Raw genomic sequence first — 14,782 nt, 5'->3', positions numbered from 1 at the left:
AAATATTAGTAATGTTAATAAGGTAAGTCTTAACTTTTGTGGGCCAGTTATGAGTGACAAACACCTGAAAAGGTGTGCTGTCCCACCCTGCAGTGGGCAGTGCTACTACTACCTGCTTGTTACAGAGTGTTATGAGAAGACAAAACTCAAAAATGCAACTGCACAAATCCATCTTGACAACTTTGCCTCTTCTGAATTAGCAAGGATAGCTCAGAAACAGAAAACCAAATGGAATTCCAGACTTAACTGCTGACTGACATCCTTGCTGGTTCATACTAGAGCTGTACACTGTCATAGTAACTTACTTTGAATAATTCCACAACGTAGTATTTGATTGCATGCTGATGTCTGTGGTTAACATGCTCTTATGTTAATATATCCATGGGAAACTGTGGATGTTAGATATATGTATGTTTCCATTTATAAAAAAAACAAACAACAAACCAACCCATATACAAAACCAATTCTACATTTACAACAAAAGGAAATCTAAATTTGGGAATCATAAGCAGTTCTGTATAATAAACCAAGGTTTTGTACAGAGAAGGCCCTTTTCATTAATCTCTGCCTACCACTGAACTGCTGCTTCTGAAGTTCACTTTAACCAGACAGTTTAATGTTGGAAACTTCCCAAAATTCACCGTGAACCTGTAAGACAGACAGCCACTAATAAACCCTTCATTATGAGGGTGGTGAGACACTAGAACAGGTTGCCCAGGGAAGTTGTGGAAGCCCCATCCCTGGAGGTGTTCAAGGCCAGGTTGGATGGGGCTTGGAGCAACCTGGTTTAGTGGGAGCTGTCCCTGCCCATGCAGAGGTGTCAAAACTAGACGATCTTGAAGGTCCCTTCCAACCTAAACTGTTCTATGACTCAGTGGTTCCATGACCTAAACTAGAACATGGTACGCAGAGGCAATAAAGACACAGTCATATCACTCAATATGACTTAAAAAAAAAATAAATACAAACCACACTACTTCTACATGAAACAAGTTCCAAACACCAACTTTATTAGAACACTGTATTAAAAAAAAGTAAATAATTTGCCTATGTGGAAATTACTGCATTTGTAAACTCATAAAAATCACAAGTTTGACAGAACTAAATAAATAAAAAGAAATACAATACAATAAAATAATAAATAAAAAAGGAAAATATAAAACCTGCATAGACTTGTGCATTTATGAAGTTACAGTAAAGCAGAAGCCAACCAACCTGAGGGGGAAACTGCCACTTGCTGGACACCATCTTCAAACTTCTGCCACCGCAGCCCCGCTGCGGGGAGAGCGCTGCAGTACAGGCTGCCCCGGTAGTCCAGGCACCAGATGTACTTCTCTGAGACAACCAGGCTCAGGATGCCATAACCAGGGCCAGAGTATCCCATCCAGCTCTCTGCAAACTAAAAACTGTAGAGTCAGAACAATGTCAGGTGTTTTCAAAACTGCACAAGCAGATGGCAATATAAGCACAGCAGCTGTCATATTTTGATCAAAAAGCTAAACTTAAGGCTCTTAAGTGCCTTAATCAAAGAATAAACTTGCCTTATGTAAAATAAAGCTACATCTATCCATGTTCTACAGTATGTACTGCAAAGTAAGACTGCTGGAACAAAAGTTTTAGCACAAAAAAAAACAACAACCCAAGCACAAGCCCCCTTCACTGTCATCTACCTCCAAAAAGTGGGAAAACCTTCTCTTATTTAATTAAAGAACACATACTTCAAGGAAATGGTAGATGCAAATAAGGAATACAAAAATGTACAGTCTGTCTGCAGTCCAGGAAATTATTTCTTGCCTATGAAGGGATAAGCAAAGGCAACAAGTTAGCTGGAGTGCAGAGAGCTAAATATCCAACTCCATTACTCTCTGCATCATACAGGAGCCATGTATTACAGAAATATGGTTGACACACTGATATTTTAAATTTTGACAGGCTGCATGAGGTGAACCCAAACACTGCATACATGACCCATAATGTAAGCATCTCTGGAGCCCTCCAAAACATTCCAGAATGTAAGAATATCATTACCTAAAACTAGTAGTCTTCTACAATTTGGACTACAGTTGTTACTAAATAGAATACCATCTCTTTATAACTCAACCTTTATCAACAAACATTTGGTTGATGTCAATACAAGATTGTTACAGATTTTAAAACAAAATGAAAAAAACCCCTCCCATCCTAGAAGAACTGCATTTCCTTCTTGAGACTTCCCCTACAACACCCAGAGATTTTGGTAATTTTGCAGATTTTACAATAATTTTAATATTTCTTTTCTATAGTCTATATGAGAATGACTATTTTTTGAAACGTTCACTCACAAAAAAAACAAGGAAAGAAGAATTTTCCCCAAAAGGGGAAAATGTCAACATTTTAAATAGTACTAACTGTTGCCTATGACACAAAGAAAGACTAGACTTCCTTCTGAGTATTTACAGGTAAAATAATCTTTAACCAGAGGCCAACCACATGAGATAATCAGCATTAATTCCCCATTAGGTCAGCTGAAGTTGGGAACAGGAATGTGAAGAATTTGGGATACTGGAGACTCAAACAAGGAGCAGTCTTTGAGCATGACTCAGTTTTACTGTTCACTCTTTAATGGATGGGTTTATGACAGCATTTTTTTGAGCTGGGAATAATACAGCCAGTGCAGCTTCTTCACATTGTAAGCATACGTCAACCATTCAGAAGCCGGATACATCACATTTCACAGGAGTTACAACACATGCTGCTGTTTGGTTTTATGCTTTACTTATTTACTCAAATCAAGTAAGAAAGAAACCTGCTTTCCTAAAGAAGCAAAGGATAGTAACTACATGAATTTTTCTTTTGAAATGCTGCAACTATGTATTTTAACTAGATTTAAACCATATACCTGATCAGATTTTAACAGCACCATTTCATCTAGGCTTATCTTGGCCACATCCTGGGAACCAGGCCCTGCACCAACTTCAGGCATACTAGTCTCTGAGGATGAATACGGTAATCCATGGCCATAAATATCCTCTTCATCACTTGAGGCAGATTTCTCCAACTTACTTTCATGAGTGTCTGTTACCCATTCAGCAGTGCTAGTACTAGATTTAGCTTTGATTGCACCTTGAAAATTCCATCCAGAAACAGAAGTGTTATCTGAACAAATGTCATTGGAGATGTCAAAGTGGAGCACAGAAGGATCTGACAGAGCACTGTGTATTAGAGAGAGCTGCTGTTGGTCTTCCCCACCAGCTTCATCACTTCCCTTTGGTGTCAGTGACGTCTGAACACCAAGTCCACTGTCACCTTGCAAAAGCATTTGGTCTGCAAGGTCTGACTCTTCAAAATATTTTTCAGCATCCTGCAGGTTCATTTTGTCTAAATTTTCATCTATTTCACACAATGTAGGAAAATCCTGCTCCTCCTCTTGTGTCAGCTTTGCAGGACAGCATTCACTGCTTGCAGAAACCACACTACCATTATATTCACCATCAACGTTGCTTGTCAAGTCTTCTGTGAGAATTAGAGGAGAGACAGATGTCAGAGTATCTGTAACAGTTGAAGTACCCATGCCACTGTCACTGTTTGGAAGCTTCTGTAAATCAACCATATCTCCATTGTCTTCATTAATTAGTACAGTTGCAGACTCAGGAGACTGTAGGACACTGAAAGTTTCCGAACCATTATCTTCTTGCAAGATCGTATGGGACTCCACACTAAACATGCTCTCCTGATCAGGAGATCCAGTACTCAAATGATCAATGCTGCCACTCATCAGGCTGGAAGTCACAGAAAAGGAGTCTGCATTCAATGAATGTGGGCTATCACCAGAAAGCTGACGCTCATAAATCGGTGTACCTTCCAGAGAGCTCTGGTTTTTCCTGGTCCCATTTTCTACTCTCACAAAACAATCAAAAAAAGGGAGGGCAAATAATATTAATAAAATATATTACATTTCAATGCAAAATAAGAAATTGTTTTTATCACTGGGGGAAGAGTAAAGTTACATTTTGACATACTGGTTTTTTTCAACTTCAACACTAACTGATACATATTTAGCCAAAAAAACACATAATAAAAATAATTTAAAGTTTTAACACCAGTATAGCAAGCAATTAGAATAATCAAGCATGCACACTATTTTAACAAACTAAAAAGCATTGCTAAGAAAGACACTGTCAAATATTCTAAACAGGATTAATAGATATTACACAGTTCCAACATAAAACTGGAAGCAGAGGCCACCATATGTTACCACTGAACCATACATGAGAACTTTTAGCATGTTTACATAAAGCAAAACAAAGTCGAAAGAATAAACCAGATAGATCTAAAAAGACTTAATCAATTTATCACTTTCAAAACACGCTTTAATCTTAAACAGAAATGGCCCACCACAACCACTCAGGTATCTCAAAAGCATGGCAATGCAATATTAACAAGGCATGTCAAACACACTCTCTTCTGTGAAACATCATAAGTGACATGTTCTAACAATGAGCAGTAACAGGAAAAGTTCTATGAGATTTACCTTGTTTTTTCTTTTTTTTCTTTTTCACTTTAATTGGCTTTACAATGAGTTCTTGATCAAAATCTTCAGAGCTGATTGTGCTGAACCGTTGTGAAGAATGTTGGCCTTCTCTCTGAGCTTCTGAATGTTGGTCTGCACATATCATAAAGCTAGAGCCACTGCCCACAGAATTGATGGAGCTGCTCCTGCTTCTCGATTCACTTACTGCAGAGCAGCCCCTTTTTCTTGTTTCATCACTCAAGTCTCCCACTTTATCAAAACTTTTCTCTGATAGCGTTGGAGTTTCCAGATCATCTTCCACTAAAGAGGAAGAGTCATTTTTATCACCAGTAACTGAAGGGGAAGTAACTGGTTTTTTATCTGTTTCCACTGAAGGACTAGATGATACATGTGCAGCTCCTGCTGATACTGGGGTCAGCAATTTAGGACTCGTATCTGTTAAAAGATTTGGCAATTTTGAATTCACATCTGAAACTGACCAAAAGAAAAAGAGAAGTATTTATACTTTTATTGTGTCATAAATACTAGTTCTTGGAGGGTACTGACAGAAAAGAAGCTTTATGCAATGGAAAAATAGTCTAGGTTCATAACATTTCAAATATATGTATATGCACACAATTTAAGTAAAAATTGATTAACTCATTTTAGTAAAATCAATCTGCCAAAGCCTGTACCAAACTTCTATTAGCAAAATTCTGAATTTATGTTTATATATCAAGAATCGTACAGGTCTTTAGCTTGGGAGACCCAACTGTTATCACGGACTAAAGTGCCATCCCATGTCATCAACTTCTCCATTCAAACACTCAGTATGTTGAAAAAATCAAGGAAAATTTACCACATAAACCACTGTGATAATTAGTGAAAGTATATTCCAAGTAGGCTTCTTTCAAACTGTATTTGGAAGATTAAAATAATAAACACCACCTCAAAGTTTGTGAGTAAAAAACTGCTCACGTGACTAATATGCAATAATAAGAAAGTTAAGTTCTCTAGCATTCGGTGAGACTTCAGAGACTTCCTAGCATATTTACTAGCATTTTGCTAATACAAAGCTAAGACGGATTAGTGTAGATGCATAAGCGAGTGCAATATTCTAGACAGTGATGTTTACAATCCTTATGATTGAGAAATCACCCAGCACCATCATTAAGGAAGTATTATTAATCCCTTTTAGAGAGTTCTAGCAACATAGATGCTGAACTGAGATGGCAACAAGTAAGAAAATAAACTCTTACATTCTTTTTTTTAATCATAGAATCATAGAATAGTTCTATGATTCTACGATTTTAGTGAGTGCTCTTTGGATGTTTTGCCAGTTCTTTCTTTTTCATTGCTGGGAAGGCTGACATTTCCTCTGGCATGTGAGGGGTGACAGGTGGCACAGAATCAGCATGTTCAGCTATCTCCATCACAGTCAATTGAGACTAAACAGTAAAGAGATCTATGATCAGGAATCCAGTTTGCTTCAGAATAAGGTCTCAAATGCACAGATTAGAGACACCTGGCTAGGGCAATGCTGAACCACTCTCAAAGAAAGAGAACCATAATTAATTTCTTAATGCCTTCATTCTCCCAGCAGCCAGAACAAAGCTCAGATCACCAGATAAATGAGATCTCTAACTACAAACCACCAAAACAGGAAAGTAACTCTACAGAACCTGGTAAGTTTTTGCAATAACCTAGAGGTTTTTGTGTGGGATTTGGTTTAGTTTGTTGGGTTGGTTTTTTTTTAATATTAAAAAAGTATGAGAGGCACCATGTTTGATGAGGCACACATAGTTTGCTAATCTATATACAAACCTATTGATGACAGTCCTTCAGGTCTACTTGAAATTCTTATTATGTCTCTATCTCCTTTTAAGAGAAAAATCTCATTGTTGGTACAGGACACAGATACAATATCACCACATCCTTCCAAGCCACCAATCAAAGCCTATAAAGAGTCAACACAGAAAGAAATTATTTGCATCAGCTTAACACACTGTTTGGACAAGATGGTGCTCCTAACAAAAGTGTTCACTGCAATTTAATCAACATATACAGCTACAGAATAAAGACTACAGAATAAAGAAAGAGGGAATAAAGTCTTCTTTGTTAGGTTCAAGTATGGATTTAAATCATAGAAGTGTAATGGATAACCCAAAGAGAGTGTAAGGGAATAGCATGAACAAAACCAATGAAGAAACAAAACTTGCAACCACAAGATTAATCTACCTGGTTCACAGTGTCTAGCAAGTAGATGCTGTATTCATTCCAGGTCAGCACCCATCCTTCTCGGAAAAAGCATGAAACAAGCCCAAGGTGTTTCTCTGGAGAGCTGTAACTTCCCCTGTCAGGGGGTTCCAAACGAGGATACAGTTCAAAAGGTTTTATTCCTCCAGCAAACGCATCTTTCAGTATAAATGTGGCCTGAACAGTTCCATGAACATCAGACTTCCAGAGACGAAGGCCGGGTCTGGCAGCAAACAATGTCAGGTCACTCTGCTTACACAGGCCAGGTATAAAACATGCTCCAAATTTGCCAGAGCTAAAATGCAAAAGAATAATTTATTTTAAAAGCTATACACTCAAATTAGAAACAATTTTAAAAACTAACGGCACAAATTCACAGCCGTAAGTTATCAAAAATAAAAGTTTTAGTCTCTAATTAAAGAATTCAGTCAAATGTCTGAAGTACAAATTTTGTTACAGTCAGAGAAGAATAGTGCTTCTAACTAAAAACAGTTTTCCCTCAGCTGCCACTGTCACTGATGGGCTCCCACTGGCCAGTGGTGGGTCCCTTTTGGAGCCACCTGGCACTCGCTCTATCAGGCACAGGGGAAGCTTCTAGCAACTTCTCACAGAAGATATTCCTGTAGCCTCTCTGCTACCAAAACCTTGCCAAGCAAATCCAATACAGTCCATCTCAAAGATCCTGCTATGCAGTCATCCTTCTCCCAGAATTAATATAAAACACGCAACACACTACAAACCAATGCCAAAAAACTGACAACCTCTACTTACAAAGCAAAGAACAGACCTCAACTGTTAAAATCTTCATCTCTCATGCATAAAAGTACCATTACTACAATTCAGGAAAACCCCCTCTACATAACATGGTCCTTGGTACTCCTCTTACTATTCATATCCTTGAAAGATACATTATAAACTCTCTCTTTCAAGAGTCAATTTCCTCTACTTCCAGATACAGTCAGTCCTGCTGTTCTAAGTCTGTGTTCCCTCTTCCTTTGCCTCTGAAAGATTACACAATACAAGATACCAGAAGGTCATATAAGAAGTTCCTAGCCTTCAAGTCAATTTTAAGTGCTTGCTATACATTTTTCCTTTTAATTCACTTCAGTGTATAAGAATTAGGATGCTCACTTGCTTTTTGCATCAGATATTACATCACCCCATTAGATGGACCCGAATACATTGCCTGCTCACACCAACTCACAGTAAACCAAGAGGGACTGCAGAGGGAGTTCAGCAGTTACTTCAGTTTTAACAATGAGAAAACATCTTAAATAACTTTGTATAATAGTGCCCTGAAAATACAATTGTAACATATTTGCAGCCATTACTTTCTAAGTACACAGAATTGTCCTTTCAAGTTCGAGCACAGATAGCTACTGTAACTAACTTTAATGAGCAGACTGTTGTGTTGTATTAATTTCACCACTTAGATCACTCTTTCTGTAATCCACTCTGAAAAGCTAGAATTTATAGATGTGCCTGCATCAAGATTTTATGAGGGTTACTTTTTTCTGGGCTGTGTTCCAACTTGCTTGACAGACTTCTCTTCTGTGTAAAAAAGTAAGGTCCGTTGTAAAGTAGAGACAAGGAGCACCTTCTGGTTGTATTCCAACTGGACAATCGAAGATGGCTCTTCCAATACAAGGCTGGAGTTGCAAACACCCTTTTAAAAATACATGTAATTAACAAGAATCAACCTTTCCACATATACAAGGTAATTGCTAACATTTCAAGGAAATTAACAAGCCTAAGAAAATAAGCAAACAAAGGATTTTGAACCACTGTTGCATGAAGTTCACTTAATGAACTTGGGAGTTCCTTTATGCAGACAAGAGGGGTTAGATTGTGTGTACCACAGTGGCACTCTATGAAATTCAGTTTCTCTTGGAATATTAGCTAATGTGTTTCACTTGGAAGCAACAACAACTTCAGGACATACTTTCTTCCTACTTCTCCACTGCCAGGTCATACAACACTAAGACAAGTGTCACATTTACAGATGTTAAACCTTTTCGCCAAACCAAACAAGGTAAATCAGGATGGCTGTTGTTTAAACTTTTCTCCCATGCAGAAATTCAAGTTAGTGCTTATTCTGTTGACCTCCCATGTCTGTATTAATTGACAAGAAATGAGAAAAATTCCATTTACTGGTAACATGCTAGTCACTCAGTAGAACCCAAATATTACTTTTGTTCTATACCCTAGATTGAGACACTGCACAATTCTGAAAAAAGTACTTCCTCAAATATATAGTGAATCAGCAGCATCACATCTCTCGAAAATACCCTTTGCACACAAACAGAAAATACTGGTTGAAAACTGAAGGAAGATATGATAGTTGAGACAGAAACGTGGTAACATTATTTGAAAAGTATATAGATATTATTTTTTGAGAAAAGATAAGGTAGTCACGAAGGATATCCAATGGATGTCTTGCTGGGTGGGTGCAGACTTGGCCAAACAAATGCATAACAATAAGGCAGTGCAACTACATAAATGATACTAAGCAAATAACTAACTGCTTAATATTTAAACACACAAGTATTCTTCCAGAAAATTGTAAAGGGGAAGTAACGTCTCTCTAATAAATGCCCACCTGGTCTAGGTCAAGGGCAGAGTAGACAATCTTCCCTTTGTCATCTCCAGAGAACAGTTTCATTCCATTGGGACTCCAAGCTAAAGCTGTAATGCTACTTTTGTGGATACCAGCAACAACAAATCTCCGAAGCTGTGGAGCAATACCAAAGTGTTACAAGGAGGGGAAGAGAAAATGGAGAGACAAAGCCTGTTCAGTGACTCTGACAAACCAGAGATCAAGTACAAAAATGTAGGTCATTCTAACTTTTTATTTAGCACAAAAAAACCCAAAACAAACAATAAAAAAACCACAAACACCAAATAGCTCAGCCAGTTATTACAAATGAGGAATTTCTCAAACGCATTTTTGGTTAAATATATCTTTTGTAACGAAAAGCATGCTTTAAGTTTATTGCTTTCATAAGCTTAATGTATGAAGCCTAAAACATTTACAGATACTTCATCAGGCAAAATTCTCTAGTCTTCACTATCATAATCATGATAACAGTATACTAGGATTCACCACATTAAACTTCACAGAAGTTCAGTCAAATGCAAAGATTTACCTGTTTGTTTCTTCCAGGTAATGAAGAGACAAGCTGAAAAACTGCAACCCGACCTGAGGCTGTACCAACAGCAACAAGATCATCGAAACAACTCAACAGCTTTACAAAAGTAATAGATTCACACTTCCCCTGTTGAAAGAAACCATACATAAAACTCTCAAAGTTAATGACAAACGCCAGCTCGATTCTGAGCAACTCAGCTTCATTAGAAGAGACAAGAGCAGAAGTCAGCATTTACCTCAAAATTGTATTTTTTCATCTGGTTTAAATGCCTGCAGTAGAGATAAAGCATTCCAATGCTGCTCCCCACAGCAATGTAGTCTCCATTGGTATCCAGTGCTGTGAGGTATACCACAATAGAGCGAAAGCCTTTTTGGATCTTGGTAGGAATGGCATTGAGAAGATAATACAAGGGACAAAACTCCTTAAATACAACCGGTGAAGCCACAGATGCCATAGCAAGCATTGGCATCAGCAATTTTAAGGCTGAGATAAACACATCTGCTTGACCACATAAAGAAACCTGAAAGGCAAAAGACATGTCATTAACTCATTTGTGATGAGTGAACAGTTAACAGAAAGCCACCATTTAGCAAGTAAGGGTGCAGAAATTTTCAGTTTCTGTTTTGTACAAAGAAAAAGCAAGTTAAACTTTTATAGTGAATGTAAGGTATTTTTAGAACCTTTTTCTTAAGAATAAGCTTGTTTCTTAGGTTCAGCCAATATCTAAAGATGTATGGTAACCACTAAATATGGGATAACCACTACTTCTTGCACCTGTGACTTCATCAAAGTTGAGTGCAGCTTCAGTATTCTTCTCATCTGGTAGTGAAAGAATTGTAAGGGCTCTGACACTGAACAACCCATGCAGTGTATTTCTTCATCTATCTGCCAACTCCACCTTCAATCCTCCCAGTGCTGAGAAGATGGGATATTCACTGTGTTAGTGCTGTAAGATCAAAGTGTCAAACTAGTATTTATGCTCAACTCCTTCATGCCTCACACCCCAAGAAAAACATGGCTGAGAAATAATTCAGGTAGAGCTGCACATGCTATATAATCAAATAACAACAAAAAATAAGAATAGTGTGGGAAGAAAGAGGCAAGGCAAAAATGAAATACCAGTTTGACAGATACAGGAAAATATTCAGACAGCAACTGAATTTGGAAAGATAAAGAGCAAACAGGAAAAAGCACCATATGCCTGTGTTTCCCTTTATGGCTAAGCAAATAATTTCATGCTGATGAGTGACACTGTAAATACACTTAGGTGACAACTCCGTTATCTTTCTAAGAATAATGGAAACATAGATTGTTTGCCTTCTTCAAGAAAAAAATACAGTCACAGCTCATCATAGCAATAATGCACCGGGATCATTAGAAAAAACTGGTATGACCCTGAGACATGTACAAATATTTTAAAATTTAATTAAATCCAGTAACTTTTCTCATTGTGGAGTGACAGCCTTGACAAGAACATTTTGCAGCAGTAGCTGTTCTCCTCATGGATGACTTTGAAGTGCAGGAAAGAAACCTTTACTTCTTAAATTTTATTTCACCACAAGCAAGTCCAATTAATGTGATAGTTTAGAACCTGCCAAAAGCATCAGCAGTTTTCCAAGACGAAGATCTTGGATTTCTGTAAAGGAAGTGTTCTACAGTTGTTTAAGCGTGTAACACTAAAGATTTTCTTGAGCTTCAGCAGTCATAACTTCCTTAGATAAATGAAAAACAGAAATATGCCAGCTGAAGTTAGAAACACTTCTAAATGCTGAAAGCTACACGGTAAAATATTCCTACTGCCATTTGTGTGATGTCCTACCATGCCTCTTCCATTTTTCTAAGGATGGAAAATGGTATTTGTCAGCTTCACACATTGCTTACAGTGTGTATCAACTAAATTATAAAAAAATATTGCTGCTCCAATTAAGTATCTCCATTCTCCAATGTTTTGATTTTCAGATTGTTATTGCACAAGAGGATTCAGCATGCTGGCTTCTGGCCCTGCAACACTTGGTGTCAATATACAATTCCACTAAATCCAAAGGGATTACTTGCATGACATTACCCATTCAAGCCCAGGTTAGACAAGACTGCAGGAATAAAGATTGGTTACTAGACCCATATTTTATATATGTTACAAAAACTGGCAGCAAATAAGCTGGCAGCAGTTATTAGATGTTTTTAATTGGGAGCTTCAAAATTTCACTCTGCTCTGGTGTTTACTACCTGTCATGACCCCTATTTCATAAAAATATCATAAGGATTAGCTCATTAACGTGTCCAAACTATTTTTTAATTAAGAGTGCCTTTTGGAGTTTTTTTACTAAGTTAACAGAAAACCTTAGTGCATCATTTTTTTTACAATACTTTCACACACCATCTATTTCTCACGCTGTATTTTGGGTCTCCTGCCCTTTCCTTCAGCATTTATTGCCTTCTATCTACAGTCACCTACATTAAAAGAGAACCCACTGCTAAAGTCTCGTTTGCTGTTCTAAACATGCTGCTTGGCCAGTTTAGTAATTTTACTAGCTAGTGGTCTTTTTTTTTTCTTTCTCTTTTTTTCTAATAAAATCCAGTCTTTGTCCTGAGTCTCACATGTACAAATCTTCCTCTGTCTAGTCTCAAATTCTACCACTCCCCAGCTACCGCCTCATGAATTTCACATATTTTGGTTTTTAAGTCCCCTTTGTCACTCCTACAATTCACCTCTGTCTCTCAGTTTTCATCCTTCACCCTTCCAGTTCAAAACACAGTAATTTGTTACAAATTATGGAATTATGGAAATTTTTATTATCCAGAAAAAGACTATTATTCTTTCCTCTACAACAACCCTATCTGCAACCTGATGCATGTTTTATAATTTACACTTAATTTTAAAAGAGAAAAAAAAAAAAGGCAGAGTTTGAGGGGTTTTCTCTCCCCACAGAAAACACTGGGAGGAATTATTTCTTGTAATACACTGTCAAATTTTAAAAACCTGCTGTCAGGTTAGAGTTCTCACTCTTCATAAAATTTATATACAATCTTATTTCAATCTTCTCTGATGGCAAAGTTGTAAAAAAATGAAATTAAGTTTTGTTCTCTGTATATGTTCTCTCATTCCCCCTTGTACAATTAAAAATGTATTAATAAACAGTAATTTCTTGACGTCACACACAAATTAGTTTAACCTTGATTGATTTACAGACCAAAAACACTTGTACTGCTTGTGTGATAAGAAGGAACCAAAAGCTTAAAATCATCACTTTATTGAAAACACTGCTAATTGAGTTAATTTTAGCTACACAAAACAAATGTATAAAGGACTAGAGAATTGCAACCCATAAAAAAACTCTACACAAATACTACAATTCTCTGCTTTTGAGCCTAAACACAGTTGGGTATCACATGAAGTCTCTTTATTAACACGCTTATATGTTATGTTTTCCCTCCTTCATTACAATCAAAGGCAAACAGTGGGTATAATCTGTTTTCCCAGACAGATTTTGGAATCAGATGCACATGTTCACTCTGTGCCAGCCACAGTTACTCTGAAGTACGCAACAGCTGTACAGGGCAAATCAGCTTGTGCTAAGCAGCTATCCTACAGTAGAGATAAAGTAGAGAAAAATACCTTCTGTTGCACATAACAATCACCAGACACAGACAGCTCTTCCTTCCCTACTCACAAAGTTCACAACATATTTACAGATATTGCATTCAAGGCCACGTTCTGAAAACAAACTTTTAAAAACTTTCTCTGGTCTCAGAAACAGGAATAAGGCTCAATGCCACCTAACAGAGGTATGGAACGTGGGAGATAATCCCATGGCTAAACAGACAGGCAGTGGTTAGAGGTTCAGGGCCAGGGTAAGCCACAGATAGGCTGCAAGAAGTTAAAGCTGTCACTGCATTTCTCTGAGCCCAAGTGTGCTGTGCGTACTAGAGGGACAACAGCTCAGTTTCTTTTATTTATTCTTTGGCATAAAAACTTACATTTAAGCTCTTCAGAGCATAGACAAACACACATGACCACAGCTGAAGGCAGCAGTGTTTGATCTCAGATATACCCTGCCAACTGAAAGGGAAAGCGGTTTCATTTTCCAATACTTCTCACGTTCGTAGGCCTGAAGAGCAGCCTACCCGGCTGCCACAACCTCGCAGCCTTTCAGGGCAAGCAGCTGCCAAGCAGAGGGGAGAACACAAGCCCCCCGTCCCCCGGGGCGAGGGGCTGCCCCTTGGCACAGCCCGCCCGCGGGCGGGGGGCCAGCCAGCACCAAGCTCTCCCTTACCTGACTGACACGCACGTCGCTTTTACACCACACGTGAAACGCTGCAATTTATTTATTTTTTTTGCTCAGAAAAGTTTATTTTGAAATAAAACCAACCAACCAACCCCGGCGACAGGGATGGAGCGGCTGGAAACGGCAGCACCTGGGGTGCCGGCACAGGGGGGTTACGCTAAGGAGGGCAGGAGACCAGGCTCTACTCACCCTGGTGGTCCTGGGGGGCACGATTTCTCTAGCAAACATTCCTTCCTTCCATGCATTTCTAAATTTGGGCAGATGTTCCAAACCATCCCTTCCTAATAACGCTGCTTCCCAGCACTGGAGGGGTCGAAGCTCCAGGCAGAGGAGGCAGAGCGCGGCCGCGGGCCCGCGGGCGGGCAGCCGCCCGCACCGCCTCCTCTCCCCGCTGCCTGTTACCTCAGATTATGCCGGATTTACCACCCAGAGCCACAGCCTGGCCGGAGGGAGGCGGGGGAGGGGAGGAAGGGGGGGGGGGAAAAGGCGACGACGAAGCCGCTCCGCGGGCACCTACGGGCCGCCGGGCCCCCCGCCGGAGCCCGCCGCCCGCCCCGGACGCCCCGCGCCCCGCAGACCAGCCCCCGGAGCGCCGGGCTCAC

At 38.9% G+C, this 14,782-nt stretch overlaps 1 protein-coding gene across 3 annotated transcripts in view; it reads right to left on the bottom strand.

Moving 5' to 3' along the window:
- TECPR2 (tectonin beta-propeller repeat containing 2) overlaps window positions 1-14,782 on the bottom strand; it is a 44,131-nt gene that overhangs the window by 29,109 nt on the left and 240 nt on the right. Inside the window, exons 1-10 of one of the 3 annotated variants that reach the window (XM_051622602.1) lie at window positions 14,370-14,768; window positions 10,130-10,414; window positions 9,892-10,020; window positions 9,345-9,476; window positions 8,254-8,411; window positions 6,728-7,040; window positions 6,314-6,446; window positions 4,511-4,984; window positions 2,879-3,873; window positions 1,216-1,399 (exon numbers count right to left, since the gene is read on the bottom strand). In XM_051622602.1, coding sequence (XP_051478562.1) covers window positions 1,216-1,399; window positions 2,879-3,873; window positions 4,511-4,984; window positions 6,314-6,446; window positions 6,728-7,040; window positions 8,254-8,411; window positions 9,345-9,476; window positions 9,892-10,020; window positions 10,130-10,414; window positions 14,370-14,408 — 2,842 coding nt within the window. In that variant the 5' untranslated portion in view covers window positions 14,409-14,768. Of the gene's footprint in view, window positions 1-1,215; window positions 1,400-2,878; window positions 3,874-4,510; window positions 4,985-6,313; window positions 6,447-6,727; window positions 7,041-8,253; window positions 8,412-9,344; window positions 9,477-9,891; window positions 10,021-10,129; window positions 10,415-14,369; window positions 14,769-14,782 lie in introns of those variants that run through there. The other 2 variants (XM_051622603.1, XM_051622604.1) reach the window with 2 other exon arrangements.

Source organism: Apus apus, chromosome 5, assembly GCF_020740795.1.
Source record: "Apus apus isolate bApuApu2 chromosome 5, bApuApu2.pri.cur, whole genome shotgun sequence".
Taxonomy (NCBI): Eukaryota; Metazoa; Chordata; class Aves; order Apodiformes; family Apodidae; genus Apus; species Apus apus.
The sequence above is the reverse complement of the archived record's forward strand: the minus strand, read 5'-3'. Positions and strand labels throughout refer to the sequence as shown.